This window comes from Monodelphis domestica, chromosome 2 (assembly GCF_027887165.1).
Source record: "Monodelphis domestica isolate mMonDom1 chromosome 2, mMonDom1.pri, whole genome shotgun sequence".
NCBI classification, from domain to species: Eukaryota; Metazoa; Chordata; class Mammalia; order Didelphimorphia; family Didelphidae; genus Monodelphis; species Monodelphis domestica.
This window is the reverse complement of record NC_077228.1, coordinates 283273298-283298398: the sequence shown is the minus strand read 5'-3', so window position 1 is coordinate 283298398 and position 25101 is coordinate 283273298. Positions and strand designations below refer to the sequence as shown.

Here is a 25101-nt window from a genome sequence, read left to right as displayed (position 1 = left end):
CTCAACCTCTGTATTCAGGCAGTTGCTTTTCCTCCATGTTTCCACTCCCATAGTTTATCCTTTGCTTATGAATAGTGTTTTTTTTTTTCTCCTGGATCCCTGCAAGTTGTTCAGGGACATTACACCGCCACTAATGGAGAAGTCCATTACGTTCGATTATACCACAGTGTATTAGTCTCTGTGTACAATGTTCTCCTGGTTCTGCTCCTCTCGCTCTGCATCACTTCCTGGAGGTTGTTCCAGTCTCAGCTTTCTCTTTTCCAAGCTGAATAATTTCCATTCTTTTTACTTTTTTCAAAGCAACTCACCCACCAGACTCTGGTTATTGTTTACAGACCCTCCTAGGTTCAGGTCAGAGACTCTGTCCAGGGTGAACCTCTCTCATCTATTAATAAAGACCACCTTGGGGACAGCTAGGTGACTCAGTGGATAGGGTTCCAGGCTTAGACAGGAGGTCCTGGGTTCAAATCAGATATCAGACACTCCCTAGCTGTGTGAGCCTAGGGGAAGTCACTTAATCCTGATTGCCTAGCTCTTGCCAGTCTTCTGTCTTAGATTTGATATTAAGTCAGATGGTAAGAGTCTAAAAAAGGCAGAGGGGAGGTAGCTAGATAGCTCAGATTGAAAGCCAGGTCTAGAGACGGGTCCTAGGTGTGAAGATGGAATTCACTCTCCCTTGCCCATTTTTAGATTTAATCACCAAAAGTGTATATACCCCACTTATCCTTAAGTATGGGGAGGTTGTAATTTTGAGGGCAACAGATTCTAATTTCACATAGGTTCAAATCTGGCTTCATATACTTCCTACCTGTGTAACCGTGAACAAGTCACTTAACTTCAAATGCCAAAATTTAGTACTGATACTAAGATGGAAAGTGGGGGTTTAAAAAAATAAACAACCCAAAAAGATCACCTCCCTGGGAGTCTTTGAGGGAATCTTCTAAAACAGCAGAGGGTGGAAATTTTTTAGTATTTCTGCTCCCAAATGTGCCATTATACTTTTCCTTCTTCTTCTTCCCCAATCCCAACCCCAGTCAGGGACAGGAGCTGCTTAGGTTGCCAGCCAAGAGCCTTAGAGAGGATGCCAAAGCAAGGGTCAGTCACATCTCTAGGCACCATTCCCCTGCTGGCATGGGAATTGCTTCTTGTTTTAGAAGACAGCGTCCTACGGAGCAGACTCTAAAAAGTTGGAGTCAGCAGGCAATTAATTAATTGAAATGGAACATATCTGTTATTAATTAACTTCTATGCTAGGAGTTAACCCCTTCCTCTCAGACCCCTGAATATCTCCTACAGCCAAGCCCATCCAGAACTCTTACTTTTCATGGGGCAAGGGAAAGGGACTATGGGCATTCGGCTTTCTGTCTCCCACACCCATCTCTCAGAGAGTGAAACAGAATCGGGATCGGAGCATTGGGGGCTCAAAGAAACAGTCCATCTCTTTCACAAATAGAAAAATTCCTGACTTTGGAACCAGAATGCCTAGGTTGGGCTCCAGCTCTGCAACTTGTGACATTGGGCAAGTCAGTGTCCTCATCTGTAAAATCAGGGAGTTGGGTCTGATCCCCCATGCCCCTTCTAGCCCCTCGGATCTGGTTCTAGAATGACACGCTGGGGAAATGCAAAATGGCAAAAATATTTATTTACAGCAACTAACAGGCCTGACCCTCCCCGTGCTCCCCAATTTCCCTCCCACCACCCATTCCAGTCTCTTCCATGCGGTTGCCCACCCCCTCCCCTTTCTTCTCTCTATACGCACCCCATCTCTAGGCTTTGGCCTCCTCTCCTAGGTCATTATTTGGGTGAGCATCTAAGGAAAGCCCAGGAGAGGGGAAAAAGCAAAGAGGGGAAGAGAGATGGGGATGAATATCCCAACTGAAGTTTGTCTCTTTTTTTTTTTCTTCACATTTAGCTGCCCCAGAGGCTGGGACAGAGTCAGAGAGAGTCTGGAGCTAGGGGTGGTGAGAGGTAGAGAAATTCAGGACTTCTGTTTGTCCCTTCTTCCTTCTCTACCATCTTCAATCCAGGTCCATTCAGCTCACGCTCTAGAGAGTCCCATCCAATCCCCAGTTCCTCAGGCCCAAGATTATCAGTGGCTGGCAGGGTCCCTAGCTCCCCAAAGCTCCTCTCCCTTGACTTTCACAGTGTACTGAAGCCTGGTCCTGAGGGCTCCAGCGCAGGAAGCCAGGTCTTGGAGTACTTCCAGGATGGAGTCCCTCCTCGGAGTTACCCCTGGTGGTCTTTCTCTACCAGCTCTCCTGTGCTCAGTTCTGTTGGTACAGGGGCAGAGGACAGGCCCCTAAGACCTTAGACTAATAAATACTTGTTGATTGATTGACTAACTGACTGGGACTCCTGGGTCTCTAAGTCTTGCCTCCATGTGGAATTCTTCCATACTGGGGCTCCAGGTTTAGTCCAGGGTGCTGGGGTTTGAGAAGGAAGAGACGAAAGGAAGGGGATGGCTAGGATGCTCCCCATGTATCTCCTCCTCTGGCTCTAAACTGGAGTCGTCTCTTCAAGTCAACCCCAGTGGAATCCTTGGTAAGGGGACAATTTGATCTGGAGTGGGGAGTAGGGACATGAGGGGGTAGAAGTTTAGGTTGGGAGCACCCCACCCCGTCTCTAGTCCTCCCCAGTGCCTCTCCTGGGGCCAGGGGTCAGGAGGAGAAGCAGAGCCCACAGCACTCCATGCAGATCTCCAGGCAGTCGGCTGATTCGCAGCAGGCATCAATGATGCCACAGTCCATATCACAAGGCAGGTCGCAATCGGCACATTCCCCTGATCCTCCACAGCAGCAGCAACAGATGCATGAGTCCTCAGAGCACGAGCCGCAGGTGGCACAGTCCAAGACAATGTTGCACAACGTTAAGAACTCACAGAACAGGCAGGAGAGGATGCAGTGAACACAGCAGTCTGGAGGCAGTGATGGGGGATGAGGGTAGGAGATGAGAGAAGCAGAAACAGAGGAAGAAACATTAATGAAATGCTAGGACCTAAGATCCTAGGGTCATGGCTCAGAACTGGAAGGGACCTTCTAGCTTCTCTAATCTAACCCTCTCATTTTACAGATGAGGAAACTGAGGCCAGAGAAATTTGTCCAAAGTCACCCCAGATAGCACATGGCAAGTTGTCATTGTCCTGTAATGTCAACAATCTGTGACCCCATTTGGGGATTTTCTGGCAAAGACACTTGATTGGTTTATTATTTCCTTCCCCAGATCACAGATTACAGATGAGGAAACTGAGGCAAACAGGGTTAAGTGACTTGCCAAGAGTCATACAGCTAGTGTCAGAGGCCAGAAATGATGAGTCTTTTTCACTCCAGATCCAACATTCTATCCACTGTGCCACCTAGCTGCCCTAGCACGTGGCAGGACTGGATTTAAGCCTAAATCCTCTGACTCGAAATCCAACTCTCTTTCCCCCTGTATCATTCTGCTTTAGAATCCTAGACTCTCAGATCATTAGAGCTGGAAGGGCCCTTAGAAGTCCTCTAGTCTAACCCTTTCATTTTATAGGAAATTGGTGCCCAGAGAGGGGAGATGATTTGCATAAGACCACACAGCGGGTCAGTGGTAAAGCCAGGAGTAGAAAACTCGAGCTTCCTTGCCAGATCAATAGTTAGTAATTTTGGTAACCAGAGCAAGCTTCAAACAACATAGTTGGGGTAAACAGCACAAAATGTGTCCTCAAATCAACTTTTAAAAAATAAGTTAGTTGATTGGGAAGGGAGAGACCCTAGAAATTCTGCTGAGGAGGCTTCTGTAGGGGTAAAAATAAAGGGAGTGGGATCGGATTGGTACAGGGCAGACCATGGTGGGAGGAATTAGCATGTAATGGCTTCCTATTTCAATATATTATTCTTGCCACTTTGGGGACACGATTAGATGATTCTGCTCTCAGTTGAGAGAGCTATCAGGGTTCTTTAAATTTTGGTGCCCTAGGGAAAAGCCCCAGTTACCTCACCCAAGTTCCAGCTTGGTTCCTGACAAAGAGCTCAGTGCTCTTTTCACTCCACTGAACTACATCTTTATTAGTAAAGCTGCTGGACTTCTGCACTGGAGAGCAGTCTGTTCCAAGAATATTGGTATAAAGTAAATGACTAATTTTCTTTCTGATTTCTGATTTTCTGAACTCCAATTGTACTTATATTCTGCTAGTGGGCAGCACTGCCCTTTGTTCTTTGTGTTGTCCTTTGACAATTTTTCTCCCATTTATCTTGTTTCCCAATGTGTGTGACTCAGTGAGTGGGTAGGGGTGAGGGTTGGGGTTAAGGGAATAAACATTAATATATCATCTATTATGTGCCAGTCACTATATTAAGCACTTTACTAATATTATCTCATTTGATCCTATTATAACAACCCTGCAAGGTAAGAGCTCTTATTGGTCCCATTTGAAGAACTGATATAGGCAGAAGAGAAATTATTTTCCCAGAGTCACACAGCTAGTAGTAGTAATAATAATAATAAGTAACAGTTATATAAGCAGTGTACAATTATCTCATTTGATATTATTTTATTATTTACATTTTACAGATGAGGAAACTGAGGCAGGCTACAGTTAAGTGATTTGCCCAAGCTCACACACCTAAGTCAATATCCAAGGTCAGATTTGAACTCAGGTCTTCCTGACTTCCAGGCCCAGTATTCTATCCTCTGAGCCATAAGCTGCCTCAAGGATGGGGAATCACATCTTCCCCTTTCCCACAACCACCACAGGACCAGACAGAGTAAAATGCTGGTTTACTGATGCCACGTGTCTGGTTGGCTACAGATGGAATATACTGATAGGAAGAGGGTGTCAGAATCATAGGGCCAGAGATCTTAAACCAGAAGGAACCCTGGAGATGATTGGCCAGCCTCCTCATTTTACAAATAAGAAAACTTAGAAAAGTGATGTCCCCCAAAGTCACACAAGCAGTAAGTAGCAGAGCTATATTTGAGCTCTAGGGCTTACTAAGAGGGGTGCAGAGCCTGACGTCAGGAAGACTCATCACCCTGAGTTCAAATCTGGCCTCAGATACCTCCTAGCTGTATGACCCTGGACAAGTAATTTCACCCTGTTTGCCTCAGTTTTCTCATTTGTAAAATGAACTAGAAAAGGAAATGGCAAACCACTCCAGTATCTTTGCCAAGAAAACCCTCAATGGGAGTCCCAAAGAGTCAGACATGACTAAAAATGACTGAACAACAACATTTATTCCAAAGCCAATTCTCATTCTATTGAATAGTATTTAGAGCTGAAAAGGGTCTTAAATAACATTGAATAAACCCCCTCCCTCCCATTTTTACAGATGATGCAACTGAAGGTCAGAGAGGGCACATGACTTACCCAAAGTTGCACAATAATGACAGAATTCAAACCAGTTCTACAAATCCAGCATTCTTTTCCCTATACTTTACTGGATTGGAGAACTACTTCTGCCAATCCCATTTACACTGTACTGAAATGAGGAAATCTGGAGAGGGAAGTGTCCTTCCTTTCCTAGCACCCAATTTCAAGCAGCTGGATATATAGAGGACCACAATTTACCTTTCTTGGAAGAGTTTGGGGGTAAAATTTATTTATTCATTATTTATTTATTTTTACCTTCCTGAGCCTCAATGGGGATCTGGGAAGCCGCTGATTTTGTGCTTCCCTTGCTCTTCTTGCTGCCCTGGCTGGCGAACGATGAGTGTGGCTGTAGCTTCCGGTGGGCTCTGGAGCCACCCAGTGTGCCGTTCCCTGACCTCTTGGGGCAACCCGCTTCCGGGGAATGGCCAGCACCATTGGGCAAGCGCGGGGTAAAGCTGGAGGGCCCAGGAAGTCCCCTTGGGGAGGGAAGCCCCTGAGGCTGGCCTAGGGAGAGAAGAAAAAAGGGAAGGGGCTAGGGAGCCTCCAAGAGCCCCCATGGGCCCAGGATGCCAGGTTAGTCCCTAGGAGGGTCTTCTCACTTAGAATTCACAGGTTCACAAAATCATTGATGCCTACAATCTCAGAGCTTGGACAGCTTAGAATATAGGACAGAGTGTATTACCAGAGAACACAAAAAGTCAGAGCTGGAAGGAACCTTAGAACACAGACTGTTAGAACACAAAACATAGAATGTCAGAGCTTGAATGGACCTTAGAACATAAAGAATGTTTAAACAGAGATATCAGAACTGGAAAGGATCTTAGAACACAAAATATAAGCAGAGAACATGGAATGTCAGAGCTGGAAGAAACCTTAGAACACAGAATGTCCAGAGTTTTTGTGAACCCATAATAAGATAACACATAATCATAAATGCTTAGCAGAGTGTTGCACATAGTATACACAAATGTTAGATATTATTAGAACACAAAAGCCATAATGTCAAAGCCTAGACAGACCTTAGGATAGAGAATATTCAAACACAAAATATAAGAACTGGAAAGGACCTTGGAACACAGAATGCTTAAACACCGAACTTTAGAATGGAAAGGGACTTTAGATTATAAAATGTCAGAACCAACACCACAGAATGTCAGGGCTTGAATGGATCTTAGGAGATCTTTATCTATCTATCTATGAGATAACAGGTTATATCAGGATATGTATGTATGTTATATAGAGGATATATATTTATAGCCTATATAGGAGATCAATATATAGGAGAAAGCCACATATAGGATATAGATATATAGGTGATATTAGTAGATATATAGGCTATATAGAAGACACATATGTTTGTAGGATATGTGGGAGAAAGTCATGTATAGAATGTTGTAGAATATAGGGTCTAAACATTTGTATAACCCAGTGGAATTGCTGTTTGGCTCTGGGAGTGGGAAGGGAATTGGGGAGGGAAAGAAAATGAATCATGGAAACATGGGAAAATATTTTAAAAATAAATAAAATTTTAAAATAAGGTAGGGTCTATTAGGATGTAGATGTATAGGCTATGGGATATATTAGGAGATATATAGGCTATATAGAAGGTATAGATGTTTATAGGATATATAGGAGATCAATATATAGAGAAAGTCATATATAGGATGGCATGGAATATAGGCTCTATTAGGATATATATATATATATATATATACATATATATATATGTGATACATGTTCAAACACAGAATGTTAGAACTTGAGAGGATCTTAGACCATAGAATGTCAGAACACAAAATGCAGAATGTTTGAGCTTGGAGGGACCCTAAACATGAAGGATGTTTAAACACAAAATGGAGGGACCTTAGAACAGACAATGCTTTGATCACCGAACATGGAATGGGAGGGACCATAGAGACCATGTAATCTAAGCTGCTCCCTTTACAAAAGAGGAGCGTGAAGCCCCCAGAGAGCTAGTGCCTGGCCCCAAATCACACGGTGGTTGGCCACAGAGCTTGGACTCTCAACTTCCGTCCAGTGGCCTTTGCCTCATTCCCAGGATGCCTGGCTGTTTGGGGGTAGGGGAGATAAGACACTCCACTCCCGTGGCTCTGAGGATCATGTCTTTGGAAAGTACGTTGACCCTCCCAGGCTGCTTTGCTCAGATTGACCCTCATTTCTCAGGTCCATAGCTGCCCCAGTCTGCTGGCAGAGCTGGTTTCTCCCCTAAGGAGAGACAAGGTCTGGGGAGGAGTAGGCACCGAAGCAGTTAATCAGCAGCCCCTCCCTGCCTTCCAAACCCCAGCCATTTCTGCCCTTCACGTGATGGGGGGAGTTATTAGAAACATCTGTTTGGAGAGGAATGCCCTTCCCACCTCCTCTTCTCCAGCCTGTCCCTAGAACCCTTGGGGCTGCCCTCATACACACATAGTATACACATACATGCACAATGCACACATACACACAATACACACCTAATGCACACACCACACACAATACAGACACACAACACATACCCACTACATACATGCACAACACACATCATATACAACACACATTCAATGCATATACCACACATATGCAACACACGTTACATATAAATAATGTGTGTTACATGCTAATAACACGCTACATATCAATATACAAGCTACATACAAATAACACACACCATCTCTGCTTCTCCCTGAGCAGCATTTTGGATGGAAGGAGCTTAGGAGGAGAGGGAGCCCACCAAAGTTGGGGACTGTCGGGCTGAGTTTCAGGCTGAGGGGCCAGCTTTAGTGTCAGTGGGGCATAGGATCTGGTTGAGCTCTGGAGACACCTGGGACCACATTCCCAATCCCCAGGTTGGCCCTGGTCCCTCCAGTCATCCTCATGCCCACACATGCTTCCCTAGAGGCTGGGGGCACCCAGTTCTCTGCTTACAAAGGTTTCTTTACTCCTAGAGCAGACAACCCCCTTCTGTCCAGGGAACCCAGCTATCTTGCCTGGAGGCAGATGGCTACTTGGGTGCTTGTTGCTTAGCTTCCTAACATCCCCACGAAGGCTCTAACACTTTGCTGAAGCCTGTGCTCCTTGTAACTTGGAAATGGGATAGGAAGAGGGAGGGGGGATCTGGGAGCCAAATTCCAAAGTCTGAAACAGAGGACTGAGAGGTAGGGGTGGTGGAACAAGAGATTGAGATAAGGCAAGAAGAGTAACTAGGTAACACAAGGGACAGAGCTCCAGACCTGGAGTCAGGAAGTCCTGGGTTCAAGTTTGACCTTGGATACTTCCTTAGCTGTGTGACCTGGATAAGTCACGTAACTCCAACTGCCTAGCCCTTGCTGCTCTTAGAATTAGATCTTAGAATTGATACCAAGACAGAAAGTAAGGGTTAAAAAAATAGATGAAGTGAGAGAGAAAGAAACAAGGCAGAGAATAAAGGAAAGAAACTAAGAAATATGAATGTGGGAACTATAGAACAGACTGGGGTGGGGTCAGGAGAGAGGAGGAAAACTGAGAGAACCAGAGACAGGAAACTGGTCCAGGAAACTAAGGGACAGAGGACCAACAGATAGATGGGAAGATAGAAGAGACTTGGGATCTGGGGGGAAAGAGGACTGAAGAAAGGAGATGGGGAAACAGAAGAATAACAGAGGAGACCTGAAAACAGGGGGCAATAGAACAGAAACGGGGAGAGAGGAAGCTAGACAACACTGGAGGGAAAAGACACCAGAGAAGCTTCATGCTGGGTGCTCTTTTGGGGGACTCCCTCAGACATATAAGTAAAGGGGGTTACCCTGTCAGGAGCTCTCAGTCCTGTCCAGAACCCCCATGTTTCCATCCATTATGGTGGGAACAGCTACTGCTCAGAGTCCTTGAGAGCTCTCCCATACCCCTGACATGCTTCCCACACCATAAATCTCCTCCTTGGAACCAAATGTGTATGTGGCCAGGGCTTGGGTGGGAGGAGGGTGAGGATGTGGGAGGAAGACACAGAGACTGCCTATGCTTTTGGAGGTGGGGATGGGGGACAGGGAGCTGAGTCACAGAGAAAACACCACAGCCCACTAGACACAAGGGGCATTTGTCTCACTCTGACCCCATGCCACCCTCCCCTGTGCCCTGACCTCTCTCTTCTCTCCCTTTTGCCCATGGTTCCCATTTGGGAGGGAGCAAGGAGAGAGGGTTATAATACCCCTTGATTTCCAGAATGTCAAACATAGCCCTAGATGGATTAATGGAGCACTGTCCCCACCCAGCCCCAGGTAGAGGGTTGGTTCAGGTTCTTACCCATCAGGTGTATGGGCTAAATTCAGAATCTTAGAGGGACAAGAATACCCCTTTTCTCTTCCTCTCTCCTGTCCCCAGATATATCCCCTGCTTTCTCCCTTCTGCTCATGACCCCTCAGAATAAAAGGGCAGGGGTTCACTGTTCCTTTAGGTCCTAGTTCACTTACAAAGGGAAAGATCTTATTATATATCTATGCACATAGATATATAAATACATGCATTGATATATGTCAATTTTTAGAATGGATCCATGAGCTCATTCACTTAGGGAATGCTTCTCTATACCATTGTAAATTAGCACCTACTTTGCAATGTCTAGTTTTAGAAAATTGGGTCTTGGGCAGCGTCTGGGTCACTGAAGTTAAGCGCCTTTCCCATTGTCACACAGACTCTAACTAGGCATGTATGCATGAATACACATATATTATTTGTGTATGTGTGTGTGATAGATGTGTCTTATGGGAAAGGGTGTTTCTCCCCAACTAGTCTTTAAGCTCTTTGAAAGCATATACCCTGTTTTCCATTTCTCATGTTTCCCCCTACTGTGGCTAGCATTGTGTCACACACACACAACAGGCCCCCTTGTTGTATTCATTTCAACACCTCCTTTCTCTAGACTCACATGTCACAGCTTCTGAAGGAATGGCAGGTTCAGTGCTTTCTGGGGCCTGGGGAGGCCCTGGTCCGTTGCTCTGGGGCATAAGGGGAGCTTCTTCCTTTAGGGGGTCTTCTTTCAGTGTTGCCTCTGCAAGGTGTGGAGATGGCACTACCTCCAGTTTGGGCAGGAGAGATGGAGATGAGGCTTTGTCTTGGGCTGAGGAGAGAACAGATAACTCAGAAACATTTTTCAGGAGCTCCTAGAAGGATGTGTATTTTTGTGCCCCTCTTGGGGTCCTCTTGCCCACGATGGCCTCAGGGTCCCCACAACCCCATCCTTCCCATCACTCTCTCCTCCCAACCCTTCCCTGCCCACCAGCAGCACAGCCTCAAAATAGAATGTTCCCAAACCACACTGTATGTGTTATGTGGAAGGGGTGGGGGCTGTGGCCTGGAAGAGAGACCGCAGTTATACAGTAGAAAGAAAAAAGATAGTTCCAGAGAGAAGAGAAGCAAAAAACAGAGACAAAGGGGAAGAGCCTCCAACAGAAAGAGAGACTGAGAGATGAGACAGCATGAACCCTGGTGGGAGAGTAAGGCCAACTGTGTTCTAATTTAGTTTTGCTGCTTGTTGGTTGTTTGAACTTGGGAGAAAAAACAACCTCCCAAAGCCACAGTTTCCTCATCTGTAAAATGAAGACAGTCCAAACAAATCAGAAGAGACAGGGAGACATAGTGAGACTCTAAGACAGACACACAGATTATACCAGAGGTTCTTAACCCGGGGTCTATGAACACGACTTTTAAAAAATATTTTGATAACTACCTCCCCACAATTCGTTTATTTTATAGGTCTCTGTATTGTATTTTATGAATTTTAAAATGTTCTTTTGAGGAGGGATCCCTGGGCTTCATCAGTTTGCCAAAGGAGCCATGACAGAAACCCCTGACCAAAAGCATTTCTAGCATTCATCCCTCTCGAAGTCTATGTCTGACACAGAAACAGTTCTAGAAAGAGAAAAGGAGGAAGAGTAAGAAAGAGAGAATAAAAAGAAGAAAGGACATAGCTAGATAAGGACAAAGAATAACAGATATAATGATGAAGAAGCAAAGCCAGTAAGGGAGGTGTGTAGAGAGAAGGGAGGGAGTGAAGGGAGCAAACATTTATTAAGCAATGCTTCGTCAGGCACTGTGCCCAATGATTTACAAATGTTATCTCTTTTGACAACACCAGAGAGGATGGGAGACAGATACTACTTATGTAACCTTCTATAATTCACTTACTAACTCTGTGACCCTGGACAAGTCCCTTAATCCTGTTTGCCTCAATTTTCTCATTTGTAAAATGAGCTGGAGAAGGAAATGACAAACTACTACCATGTCTTTGCCAAGAAAACCAAGCTCAAAAGGGATCATGAAGAGTTGGACATGACTAAACAACAAAATAAAATAAAATACTGATCTAATTCTAAAATAATAACAGTAACAGCAACAATAGTAATTTCTGGGGCTTGTTTCTTCTTCTTCTTCTTTTTTTTTTTTAAAGAGAGGTTTGGACTGGATAACTACTGAGGTCTCTTCCAGGACTAGATTGATGATCCTGTGGTCCATCCATATTTTTTTCTTTTTTTAAACCCTTACTTTCTCAATATCCATTCTAAGATAGAAGACTGACAAGGGCTGGGTAATAGGGATTAGGTGACTTGCCCAGGGTCACACAGGCAAGAGGTATCTGTGGCCAGATTGGAGCACAGATCCTCCTGACTCTAGGCCTGGCACTGTATCCACTGTGCTACCTAGCTGGACCTCTGTGTGGTCCATTCTTTATGTCACACACAGAGTACAAAAGAAAAATCAGAGGGAGACATAATGAGAAAATAAAATCAGAGAGAAAAAGAGGAAACAGAGAGAGAGAGAGAGAGAGAGAGAGAGAGAGAGAGAGAGAGAGGAGAGAGAGAGAGAGAGAGAGAGAGAGCAAGAGTCAGAGGGGAAAGACAGGGACTGAGACAAAAGGGAAAGACAGAACGAGAGAACTTGCAGAAGAACTTGAGCTGCTACCTATAATTATAGAGGATGACCCTCTGTACAGTGGGCGGAAGTGGGAGAAACAGAGCCACCCCTAATCCCACAATTACAGTGGCTGGAGCAGAGATCCTTGGAGTGAAACTAGCCTGGAAGGCAGGGGAGAAAAAGGGGGTTGATTCCCCACCCCAAGGCATGAGAAAGGCCTCTGAGTGGGGATCAGAAGAAGGGGGGTTAGGGAGCTAGCAGAGTCAGTCACCAGAAGCAGCCAGGGTGGAGTAGAGCAGCCTGGTCCCCCACCAAAGCAGATTGCTGTGAAGCCCCCAAATGTCAAAGACTTTAAAAGAGAGCTCTGGAACTTCACTCACCATTTCTGTCATGGAATAAGGGAAAGAGACACCCAAACACAGGCTCAGACAGACCTGACAACTCAGAGGAGACAGAATGAGACACAAAGTCTCTAGGATTAAAAAACAGACCAAGACAGGCAAAAGTTGAGTCAGGTACTGAAACTAAATCAGAGCAGGCCAGTGAGGCTCTCACACTGTGCCTGCCTTCCTATGACTAGCCTCCAAGTACAGAGAAAAACAGGCAATTAGAGAAACCAGAGAGGAAACAGGATCAGGCCAGCAGAACCTGGCAATAAAAATCTCCTCCAGCAAGAGAGTAAGTTTCACTGGGGCTCAGTGTTGCCTACCTGGGAGCAGTTCCTACAGGGGCTGCAGTGTTCCTGAGGGGCCCCTGACATTCAGGGATCCTTGGGGGGGGGGTGTCTGGCCTGAATGAAAACTCCAGTGCCCAGTGGAGGGTTAGGTGGTGTCTAGAGCTCAGAGCAAGGCAGGTACAGACTTGACATGTTCACACCTGCCCAAGGCAAATGACAGGTCCTGCCCTGAGATCTGAGAGCTGGAGTGAAGAGACAGGGTGGAACCTCTGAGCTATCCAGGCACTAATGGACTGAGAGTAAGCCCACTGGATCTGGACTTTGCACTTGAAGCTCAAAGCTTTGCTTTTTGACTGTAGAAATGGGGGAATGAGGATGTGTGTGGGGTGGGGAAGCTCTTATTCCTTTCAGCTTTGGATATTCTATCTCTAAAGTATGAAGTCTGGCTTCCAGGAAGAGGAGGAGAATTTCTCCAATTACTCTTAAGGCCCCCCTCCCCTACCTCTTCCTCCCTCTCTCCTTTCTTTCCTTCTTTCTCTCTTTCCTCTTTCCTTCCTTCCTTCCTTCCTTCCTTCCTCCCTTCCTTCCTTCCTTCCCTTCCCTTCCCTTCTGTCTTAGAATCAATACTGGGTATTAGTTCCAAGACAGAAGAGTGATTGCCCAATGTCATGACTAAAAAGTATCTGATTTCAGATTTGAACCCAGGACCTCCTGCCTCTAAGCATTTTTAAGGCCTTTCCTACAGCAGAAAGGGGAATGAAGAGAGCTGAGTAGTAGTGGGAAGATACTGGGAAGGAAAATGCATGAGGTGGGAATAGGCAAGAGAATCATGAAACAATGGAAAAGACACCAGGTCTGGGTTCAAATCCAATCTTTAAAGCTTATTTATTGCCTGTGTGGCTTTGGACAAATCATTACCCCCCCTTCCCCTCCCAGTCCTCAGTTTCCTCATCTATAAAATGATGGGAGGATTGGATTAGATAGTCTTAAAGGTCTCTTCTAGCCTTAGACCTCTGACTTTTTGAATACCAGATAGGAAGGAAAGAAAATTTTGAGAAATATACTGGTGTCACTGTGAAATATAATTACTGGGATCAAGGGCTAGAGATGCCTTTTTTCCATTTCTGTCCTATAAGTTAACTCTTCCAGCCTATATATTTATGGTTCTGCCCTCTCACCTCATGGTTTTTCCCAAAGCTGAAGCAGTGGTAAAGCTTGGCCAGGGGTGAGACCTGGCCACAGGGCAGAGGAAGGACAGCTGGAGCTAGAAACCAGACTAGATTGGATGTCATCCAATGGATTTATTTACATTTAGTCTGCAATTAATGCATGAGAACTACAGGTCAGAGAAGATGAGCTTGGAGAGACTGAAGAGGGAAGTGGGAGGAGAGGAAAGGAGGGAGCAGAAGGAAAAAGGGAGAGGTAAGATGGGAGAAGGACACAGAAGAAAGGAAGGGAAGGGATTGAGAAGGAAAAGAGAGTGAAGGGAGAGGGAAAGGAAGGAAATGGGAGAGAGGAAGAGTAAAGGGCAAGAGACAGGAAGAAAAGGAAGGAAGAAGGAGAAAGGGGAAAGGGGAAGGAAAAGGAGAGAGGAAGGATGAAAGAAAGAATGAATGGGGATATGAAGAAAGGAAGATTGAGGGTTTGAGAAGGGAGGAAGAGAGAGAGATGACTGAAAATGTAAGAGAAAATAGAAAAGGAATGAAGCCTAGTGATGAGGAAGATAAGGGCAGTAATGGGTGAGGAAGAATAAAGGAGGGAAAAGTTAATCATAGAATTTGAGAGCTGCAAAGGATCCTTAGAAATAACTTCCATTTGTGTTTTTACATTTTGCAAAATACCTCCCTTACAATCAACACTATGAGGTAGGACAGGCAAAAATGGTCACTCCCATTATACAGATGAGACAACCAAGGCTCAAGTTTAAGTGATTTATCCAAGGCCACACAGCCAGTAACTGGACTTAGGTTTTTTGGTGTAGTCATTGTTCTTTTGATATTGAAAAGGACCAAAATGACATCACAATGTTGAAGACTGGATCCATAGCTTAGGAGTTAGACCACAGGTCTAATAAAACCAGGGGCTGTGAGTTCAGATCTGGCTGGGACATTGTACACATCACTTTTTTACTCTATCTACAAGAGGAGGCTGGAAGTAGAGGTAAAAAAGTGAAGGCAAAAAGAGCAGCTAGGATTGAAAGCCAGGCTTGGAAATGGGAGGTCCTAGATTCAAATCTGACCTCAGATAATTCCTAGTTGAGTGACCCTAGGCAAATCACATAATCCCAGTTCCCTAGCCTTTACTGCTCTTCTGCCTTGGAACCAATACTTAGCATTGGTTTTAAAACAGAAAGAAAGGATACTTGTTGTTTTGTTCCTTTGATTGTTTTTTACATAAGTAAATCAGGTAGACAAGAGAAGGGAGAGACAAATGGAAAGGAAGCAAAGGGAAAATAACTGAGCAGGTTTCACTCCAAAGACTGCTGATTTGCTGATGAACCTTACAGAAGACTTGGAGATATCAGGTTTTCAGAGATGTTAACAGCCCACACACTGTAGATTAGCCACTGAGTGTGATGGCCACTGGGACCCCCTCCCTGGAGGCCAGACCATCCTTTAGCAAGGAAAGGGACAAGGCCCCAAGCTGAGGATCAGAGCAGAGAAACTTAGTAGATAATATAGTCAAGATCTGACCCCTTTCCTTCCCATCTTTCCCATAAAAAGAGGAAAAGAGCAAGATAAATAGACCCAGAGAAGTTAAATGGCTTTCCTAAGGCCATCTAGCTACTCTTCAAGTTCTTGTCTCCTTAAACCACCTGACTCCCAAATTTCAGAAAGCATTAAAGAGCTGGGATTGGGAGAAGAAGGGGAAGAGGAAAAGGAGAAACCGAGAAGTGATGACCCAGTCTGGTGGATAGAGACTCTTCCAGCCTCCAGGTGAGGCAGGTACCAGGCCAACAAAGTTCTTCTAATTGCAAAGACCAAACTGGCAGAAAAGGGAAGCTCCTATGCCAGTTAGAGAGTTCTAGCTGGATTGCCAGATTTTCTGAAAGGATGGGGGCCTCCCTGACCCCAGAAGACCTGACTCAGCTGCCCTGCTTGTGTTGTCTTCCCCATAAGACTATAAGCTCCCTGAGGGCATTTGCTGTCTTTCTTTTTGCTAGTATTTGTATACCCAGCTCTTGGCACAGAGTCTGGCACACAGCAAATGCTTAGTAAGTGCTTATTGTCCTACTTTACAGATCTGGAGGAAACTAAGGCTTCTGCTATTGTGGCAATGGGAGATGAGGCAGGAACAAAAGTCTGGGGAGAGGCAAGACAGAGGGAGGAGTTGCAATATATTGGAAAGAGACTGGCTCTGGGCTTAGAAGAGTTAGCTTGAAAGCCTACCATCTGCAGGATTTGGAACAAACTCTTTAGCCTCTCTGGAGGCCTCAATATTCTCCTCTCAAAAAAAGGGAATAGGACTAGTTGGCTTCTCGTATGCTTTGCAAATGGAAACTGATAATTCTATGATCCTTCATACAAGATGTCTTCAGTGTCCTCCTCAGTCCATCCTGGGATTTAGAGGCTTGGACATGAGCCCTGGAGACCCTAGACTCCCAGAATGGGGCATGTCAAAGGAAGGAACCTTAAGAAACCATCTAAGTCTCCTCTTCTGGCAGGGAGCCAAGGAACTGACACAACTTACTTAAGGTCACTTCTATGGCAGATCTAAGATGCTCAGACTCTAGAAAGAGTCATTTACTCAGTCAGTCAACAAACATTAATTAAGTGCTTACTATGTTCCAGACACTGTATTAAGCCTTTGATTGCTCTCTCCACAACCCTAATCTCGAGGTTTATACAAGGCTTCTTTCCAAGTTTAGATTCTTTTCCTGTTTGCAGGAAGGCGTCAGCAGATGGGCCAAAAAGGAGGCTACCAACTACTGAGGGGAAGCCACAATGAGAGAAAACAATGGAAAACAGGCTTCAGAAGTGCCCAAGTGAGGAAAATCTTCAGAAGAAATGGCAAAGGATAGCTGGCTGATCCTTGAGGAAGTGATACAAAGAGCACAAAGGGATGCTGTTCCTAATGCCTCTGAGACACAGGAAGTAGAAGGGGAAGCCTACTGGGCTAAAGGGAAGCCTCCAGGAAGAACGGCTGAGCAAACAGGAGCACTACCAGAAAGGGGAGAGGGTCTAGCTACCCTGATTCCAGGCAGACAGGGGATAGCCTGCTTGGGAAGGAAAAGAATTAGAAAAATTAAAAATCAAAGACGGCTGGTAAAGAGTCATTTTCCAGCATCTACATTTTTTCTCCCCAGAGTCCAAGAGACATCCACTGAGGCAGAAGGGTTTAGCAGGTGTTCAGAGAACCTCTGATGTGAGTACCTCTGGTGTGAGGGCTTCCTGGTCCCTTTTCAGAGATGCTCATTGATCTTTCACCCAACTCTCATCTATGGGTCCAAGAAGTTGTAGCATGCATAGTGGCCACACCTTGGTAAAACTATCTCAGCAGACAGGCTAAACCAAATTGATGGTAACCAATGGTCTACAAACCAGTCGATGAGTTGGGGGTGGTGGTGTCTACCCCAAGCATAAGAAGACTTCCCCCAGTGTAACGGACAGATGAGAACAGTGCATTTCAATGGCCATGAAGGTGGCTGAAACATACACTGTGGAGCCCCTAGAGGCATGGAAGATACTATGATCATTCCACTACATCCCAGACCATCACCAGCCACCTGCTTTTTGTCTTGCTACTAGATTTGGATGTCTCTGGAGTTGACAACTTTGTGCAACTCTGCTTCACTGAAACCCAATTCACTAGCAAGTTCAGATATCACCAGTGATGTCACTGGCCCTCATAAAAATGAAGGACAAACAACAACATTGAGATATTGAAGAGAGAGATGTCCCGTTTTGCCCCACACATTTCAGGTTTTCCAAGTGTCCAGAGTAAAGCAGGGGAAAAAAAACTCAATATAAAAATTGCCTTTACACTTTGAGGTTCAAGTGACTTATAATGTCAGCAGTCCAGGAGGAGTGGTGGGAGGGGAACAGTGAGAAAGCACTGAATCATGAAGGACTACACTCTTTGCCCAAGGAGACTATAAGAGGGAAGGACTAGAACCAAAGGGCCTTTCAAGATAATCTAGTTCTATCTTAGATGGGGAAATCAAGATTCAACTTGTCAAAGGTTTTGCAGGTATTAAGTTCCAGAGTCAAGATTGGAACCCAGATCCTATGATTCTAAGTCCAGGCATCTATACTTTAGTATTCGCTCACTTCTATCCTCAGTAGAAGGCTCAGCCTTCTGCTACTTTTCCATCTTCTATGTCCTTCCACTCTAATTGGTGAATTCTTCCTTAGAACCTAAGGACCAAGTTCACTTGTAACCTAGCTTAGTGTCTGATTCCTTGGATTTTTTCCCCTTAGGTTCTCCTGCTTTGTGTAGGAGCTTCTTCATCCCATTCCTGCCCCCTTTTATTTGAGGTCTTTCTCCATTAGAAAGTAAACCCCTTCAATATTGTAAGGACAAACAACTTTGAAAAATTTAGAAACTCTGATCAACACGAGACCAACCACAATTCATGATGAAACATGCGGCCCATCTCCTGATTAAGGGGTTATGGACTCAGAAGAAGGTATATATTTTTTGGACATAGCCAATGTGGGAACTTGTTTTCCTCTGACTATACATGTTTATAAAAAGAAAGAGTTTTGGTTTTCTTGTTTTCTCACTGGAGAGGAGGGGAGGTAAGAGGGAGTAATGTAGATCTGAAAATAAAATAAAACTTAATTGATTCTAAGACAGAAGGGAAGGGTTTAAGAAAAAAGAACATAAGCTCCTTCAGGGAAGAGGCTATCTTTCTTTTGTTTATATTTACATGAACAATACTTAACATAATACCTGACAGAGAGAATAAGCATTGAAAAAGTGGTTTTTCTAATCTAATCTTGCTGAGAAGTAGTAGCTAAAATTCTGGATTTAAAGTCAGAGGGCCTGGGTTCAAATTCCACACTCTGCTACTTACTAGCTCTGTTACTATGGACAATTCACTTAACCTCTATGGCCCTTAGTTTATTCATCTGTAAAATAAGGGAGTTTAACAAATGACCTCTCAGAATCCTTCCAGTTCTAAATCTATGACTCTAGGATCCTAAAATAAGTTCTGAGCATGTAGAAGATCTTTACCCTATCAATCATCACATAACCTGAACTGACTAGGTGTCCAGTTGGCTCTCCTTCCATATGGAGGAATCGGTCAGCCTCAAATTGAATGAGAAGATCCATCTTTAAGGATATGCAGTGGAAGTGATGCTTTTAATGTAACAATATGTTTGTAACATGAGTTTTTTATTTTCCTGTTTTCTCCGTGGAAGAACAGAGCAGAGGTAGGAGGTGGGAATAGAGGGGAAGGAGAGAATGTAGATCTGAAAATAAAATAACATTTAATTTGAAAATTTTACCTCACCTGCCAAACCAAAGAGGACTTCAGGTCTTTGGTGGAAGAGAGAATTTTCACAGGAATGAAATCTTGAATCTTAAGAAGATCACCAAATTTCAAAATTAGAAGGAACCCAAGAAGCTGTTGAGTTCAAACCATCTCTGACCATGAATCCTCTCTACAACATGTCCCAGCAAGTGGCCCTTGAGTCTCTGTTTGAAGATCTCCAGTAAAAGGAGATCCGTTACCTCCCATGATATTCTGCTTTGATATTGTTGTTTAGTTGTTTTTAAGGCATGTCTGAATTCATGGCCCCATTTGAGGTTTTGTTGGCAAAGATACTGGAGTGGTTTTCCTTTTCTAACTCATTTGACAGATGAGGAAAACTGAGACAAAAAAATGACTTGTTCAGAATCACACAGCTAATAAGTGTCTGAGGCCAGATGTGAACTCACAAAGGTTCTACTCTGGGATGGCTGTTCAAGCCTAAATTGGCCTCCCTACAACTTCTTGCTATTGCTTCTAGTACCTAACTTGGCCTCTGGGATCAAGAGAACAAGTCTGGCTAGACTCCTAGAGGACCATCTTCAGTTCTGGGCACTCGTTGTAAGAAGGACATTGATGAGGCTTGAGAATGTTCAGAGAAGGGACATGAGAGTGATGAACAAATTCTAAACCATGTGGCACTGAAACAAGCATGAGGTAAAGAAACTCAGGGGAAGTTTTATCTAGGCCAGAAAAGACTTAGGAGCAGCATAGTTATAGATTCAAAACTGAAAGGAATCTCTGAGGCCATCTAGTCCAACCCATTCGAGAGGGTACCCAAGGCCACACCAGCAGTAGGCATTGAAGGAATGATTTGAACTCAGGTCCCTAGGTTCCTGAAAGAACAGTCCCCTTGTTGTTCAGCTGTTTCCAACTCTTTGTGACCCCATTTGGGTTTTCTTAACAAAGACACTAGAGTGGTTTGCTACTTCCTATTCCAGCTCATTTTACAGATGAGGAAACTGAGGCAAACAGGAGTAAATGACTTGCCCAGGGTCATACAACAAGGAAGTATCTGAGGTCAGATGAGTCTTTCTGACTCCAGGCCCAATACTCTATTTACTGCACCACCTAGCTAGCTGCCCATGATATATAGAAATGCCTCAAAGACAGCTATTTCTGAAGGGTTATTGTGTCAAAAAAAAAGGTACTAAATTTATTTTACTTGGTCCCAGAGGATGGAGTTTGGAATGATGGAAAAGAATTACAAGGAGGCCTATTTAGGACCGATGTCAAGAAGCATTGCCTAATGTTCAGAGACATCCCAAAGAAGAATGGGCCATCTTGGAAATAATGAGTCTCCCCTTACTGAAAGTCTTCAGGCAGAGATTAAATGGTCATTTATTGGGAGATATTGTAGAAAAGATTCTTGGTCAGGAAGGATGGACTAAAATCAGTAGCCTCTTGGGTCCCTTCCAGTTCTGAGATTTGATGATTCAATTAAGATCCAAGATTTCATTCCTACAGACACTCTCTCTCCCACTGAAGACCTAAAGCCCTGTGTGGCTTGGTGGATAGTTTTATGAGTTACTGCAGCCAGAACAATTCGTCACCCAACAGGCAATCCTCCAGTGATATCTTTCCATACTTAACTAGACTGAATATAGGACAATAGACACATAGTCCTTCATGGAGTCTACACCTGAAGACTTTCTAGCCTCAAAGGACAGGATGCCCTAGAATTTGTATTCTCCTGACATGGCCTTGGAAAGTACTAGGTCATCTCTATATCTAGATAAGGATTTGGGAAAGACTTTAATGTCTTAGAAAGGAGAGTTTAACATAATATTCAAATTCAGGAAGGTAGCATGGTAAGTAGAAAGAGCCCTAGAATAGGAAAGAAGAAATCTGGATTTCAGTCTTGGTTCTTATCACTGAACCACTAAGTGATTCCTCCACTGCAAAATGATGGATTATAGGGACTTCAAGGTCCTCTCGGGTGCTAATATTCTAGGGTCTCGGAGTCTACAAAATGAGAGAGTAAAGCACAGATAGCCTAGGGTAGAAAAGAACACACAAGAGGCAAATAGTAGAAAAGGAAGAGGTCTTGCAATTCCCCAACCTCTGTCTACTAGGTCAAAGCAGGAGAGTAGAAGTTGTTCAGTTATATCAAATTCTTCATGACCCCATAGGGGGTTTTCTTGGCAAAGATACTAGAATGATTTGCCATTTCCTTCTGCCGTGAATTAAGACAAACAAATGTCAAATGACTTATCCAGGGCACACAGCTAAAGTGTGTCCAGAGCCTGGATTTGAACTTAGGTCTTCCTGATCTGGGTCCTGAGATTTATGGGATATCAGTGTTGACATACATGTGAGTTATTACAAATGACCATCTTTAAAATGGATCCATTGAAAGAATTTGGGCAAATCCATTTCCCACTTCCACATTTTTGTACTGATTGTTTCCCATGCCCAAAATATATTTTACCCTTCATCTCTACTCACTGAAATAGCTGGTTTTCTTAACACTCAGCTCAAGTAATATCATCTTTTTTTAACCATTGCCTTCTGTCCTAGAATTGATACTGAATATTGGTTCTAAGGCAGAAGAACAATAAGGGCTAGGCAATGGGGGTTAAGTGACTTGCCCAGGGTCACACAACTAGGATGTGTCTCAAGACAAATTTGAACTCAGGACCTTCCATCTCTAGGCCTGGCTTTCTATATCCACTAAGCTGCCCTCGAGCCTTTCTAGCCTTGAAGGATGATTTGGGCTAGTTCCTCTGCTCCTCATCAGGTTACTTTGTAATAATAATAGCTAATATTTACATAGCATTTGCTATGTGCTAGGCACTATGATAAATGCTTTATAAATATTACCTCATTTAATCATCACTATAGCTGTGAGGTGAGTGCTATTATCATCCTCTTTTTAAAGATGAGGAAATTAAGGAACACAGACATTAAGTGACTTATCAAGGGTGACATAGCTGGTACATGTATCAGTGGCAGGATTTGAACTCAGATTTCCCCAACTCCACATGCTCCATTTATTTCTTTATATATATATAAATATATAGATATATATTTTTTATTTATATATATGTGTTGCCTCTCTAGTTAGAAGATAATCTCCCTGTGAGCAGGGACTGTTTCACTTTTGTGGCCGAGCTCTGAGCATCTAGCACATTGCCTGGCATTTACATCAACTTTACTAAATGCTTGTTGACTGATCACATTGAGGGAACCCCACTCTGATCCCAAGAAGTTCCCACAGAACCTGTGACTACTTGTTCCATGCCCAGCCTGAGGGCTGCCCCATTCCCTGCCCTGTTTGCATTGTACTGTATTTGCATTCAAGGGCAGCTAGGTGGCACAGCCTAGAGAGCACAGGGCTTGGAATCAGAAAGATCAGAGTTTAAATCCTGCCTCAGACTCCTACTAGCTATGTGATCCTAGGTAAGTCCCTTACTCTCTCAGCCTCAGTTTACTCTTCTCTTAATATGAGGATGATAATAACATTGTTATGAGTATCAATGCTACCTACAATTATTATTACCTTGTTAAAGCCTTTGTTTTGACAGAAAGATTGTTTCCAACTTTTAGTTCTTGCAAGACTCAGCTAAAAAATTCAGAAACTAAGTAACTACCTCTGAGGTAAATTACAGAGGGAATTATACTTTAGTTATGGGTTGGCTTAAACAGCCACTGTAATCCTTTGCAGTCCAGAGATTCAGTGATTATGAGAACTCACCAAATTAAAAGATCGGGGGAAAGACAGAATTTTATTTCTATATTGTTTCTGAAAGGGATTAGAGAAAGAAAGTCACAGTATAGGCAGTCATAGCAAAGTCCATAACAATCAAATGTGAAATAAAAAAAAAAAGGAAAAACTATACTGCCCCCCTTTCTTTGTGGAGGTGGAGGACTATGGGTAAGGAATGTTGTATACCCAAAAGATCACACTGATGTATTGGTTAGTTTTGGTGAAGTGCTCCTCCTGCCCCTTTCTTATTCTTTGTTCCTATGGATGGCTCTCTGGGGAGGGAGAAAGGACAAGAGCCATATTTGGAAATGGAGGTGGTATGAAAACAGAATATATCAATAAAATTTTAAGGAGGAGGAAAGAAATCACAGAAGAAAGTACCTGACCTTTCAGTGCCAAGTGAGGGAAGGATAGAAGAGGAGAACAAGGGGAGCAATAGCAAGGACAAAGTAGCTCCTTTTAAATAGCTCTAACCAACTACCCAAGAAGTTAGAAAAGTTTTTGACAGTTGATGAGAATTCTTTGGAAAAAGCTTTTGATTTAACATTGGTCCTAAAGTTCCAAGAAAGGAATTGATCCCAACTAAAGACTCAGGATGAATTTGGAGGGGAAAAGCCTTCTGATCATATGAAACAGAGCCATCAGAAAGAAGGAATGATGCACTGGTACTCAGGAAGAGACAAGTTCAAATCCTGCCTTGGACAATTACTAGCTGTGGATCACAGCTTAGGAGCTCTGGTCCTCATTTTCCTCATCAGTAAAATGGGGATAATAATGACTGTCCATGCCTATCTAATAAATTAGATGTATATGAAGTGCTCTGCAGACCTTTAACTGTTATGTTATTGTCAGCTATGATCACTTTATGGGGTTATTAGAGACAAATGAGATGATAGATATAAAGGTATTGAGCACTATATATTGTTGTTTAGTCATTTTCAGTCATGTCTTGACTCTTCATGACTCCATTTGGGGATTTTTTTGGCAAGGATACTAGAGTGCTTTGCCATTTCCTTCTCTAGCTCATTTGACAGTTGAGAAAACCTAGGCAAACAGTGTTAAGTGACTTGCCTAGGGTCACACAGCTAGTAAGTATCTGAGGTCACATTTGAACTCAGTTCTTCTTGACTACAGGTCTGATTCTCTATAACTGATAGAAAATGGTAAGGACTTTAGAACCTCAAATGCCCTGACCTTCCCTTATAATATTTCCTTCTTAATACTATCAGAGCTAAGATGACCTAAAGAATCCATACTTTGATTAATTCCTTAGACATGGCATTCATAGCCCTCCACAATCTGGCCCCCAGCCTTATTACCATGGGCTCCCCTTCCACTCTGATCCACTTGGCTTGCCTCCTTGAAGACTCCTTGGACATTCCTATTTTGCACATCCAGGCTGTGTCCTTGACCTGCAATACTCTGACTCCTTCCTGTCTGCCTATCCATTTCTTACCAGCATTAAAGCCCTCTTAATCTTTCCCTCCCAGCACATTAACAAGAGAAGTACATTAGAAATCAGAGGCCTGGGGATCTAATCCCAGCTCTGTATTTATGACCTTGGACAAGTCATTTCTCCTTTCATAGTCCCAGTTTCATTCTCTGTAAAATGAGGATGTTGGACTCAATGACCTCTAAGATGCTTCCACCTCTAAATATATGATCTCTTCCAAAACCAATAGTTCTTATACCTCACTTTTGGGGGCAGAATTCACACAGCCTTGGCTGGTTAGTGACATTTATATAGATTGTGTACATCTTCAACTACACTAGAAATTCCCTGTGGGTAGAGACTATCTTCCATTTCCCTAAATCCCCCAGAATCTAGAACTGTGGTCATAGGAGGCACTCAAGGGCCATCCGAAAGCAAAAGCCCTGGTAGAGGAAAGGATTCCTTGCCATCCTCCCCAGATCAGACACCAGTGTGACAGCTTTTCTCCCTCACTTTGCTCCATCCACTCTATTTCCCAGCCAAATTGGACTTTGACCACAGCTCCATAGTTTCTTCCTCTGTGCCT

General features: G+C 43.7%; 1 protein-coding gene across 5 annotated transcripts in view; it reads right to left on the bottom strand.

Moving 5' to 3' along the window:
- Positions 1–1617: 1617 nt before the first annotated feature.
- Positions 1618–25101, bottom strand: part of MDFI (MyoD family inhibitor) — a 29893-nt gene continuing 6409 nt past the window's right edge. For all 5 annotated transcript variants that reach the window (XM_007483860.3, XM_007483861.3, XM_007483862.3 and 2 more), the window contains exons 3-5: positions 10236–10427; positions 5594–5842; positions 1618–2914 (exon numbers count right to left, since the gene is read on the bottom strand). In XM_007483860.3, coding sequence (XP_007483922.1) covers positions 2658–2914; positions 5594–5842; positions 10236–10427 — 698 coding nt within the window. In that variant the 3' untranslated portion in view covers positions 1618–2657. The remainder of the gene's footprint in view (positions 2915–5593; positions 5843–10235; positions 10428–25101) is intronic.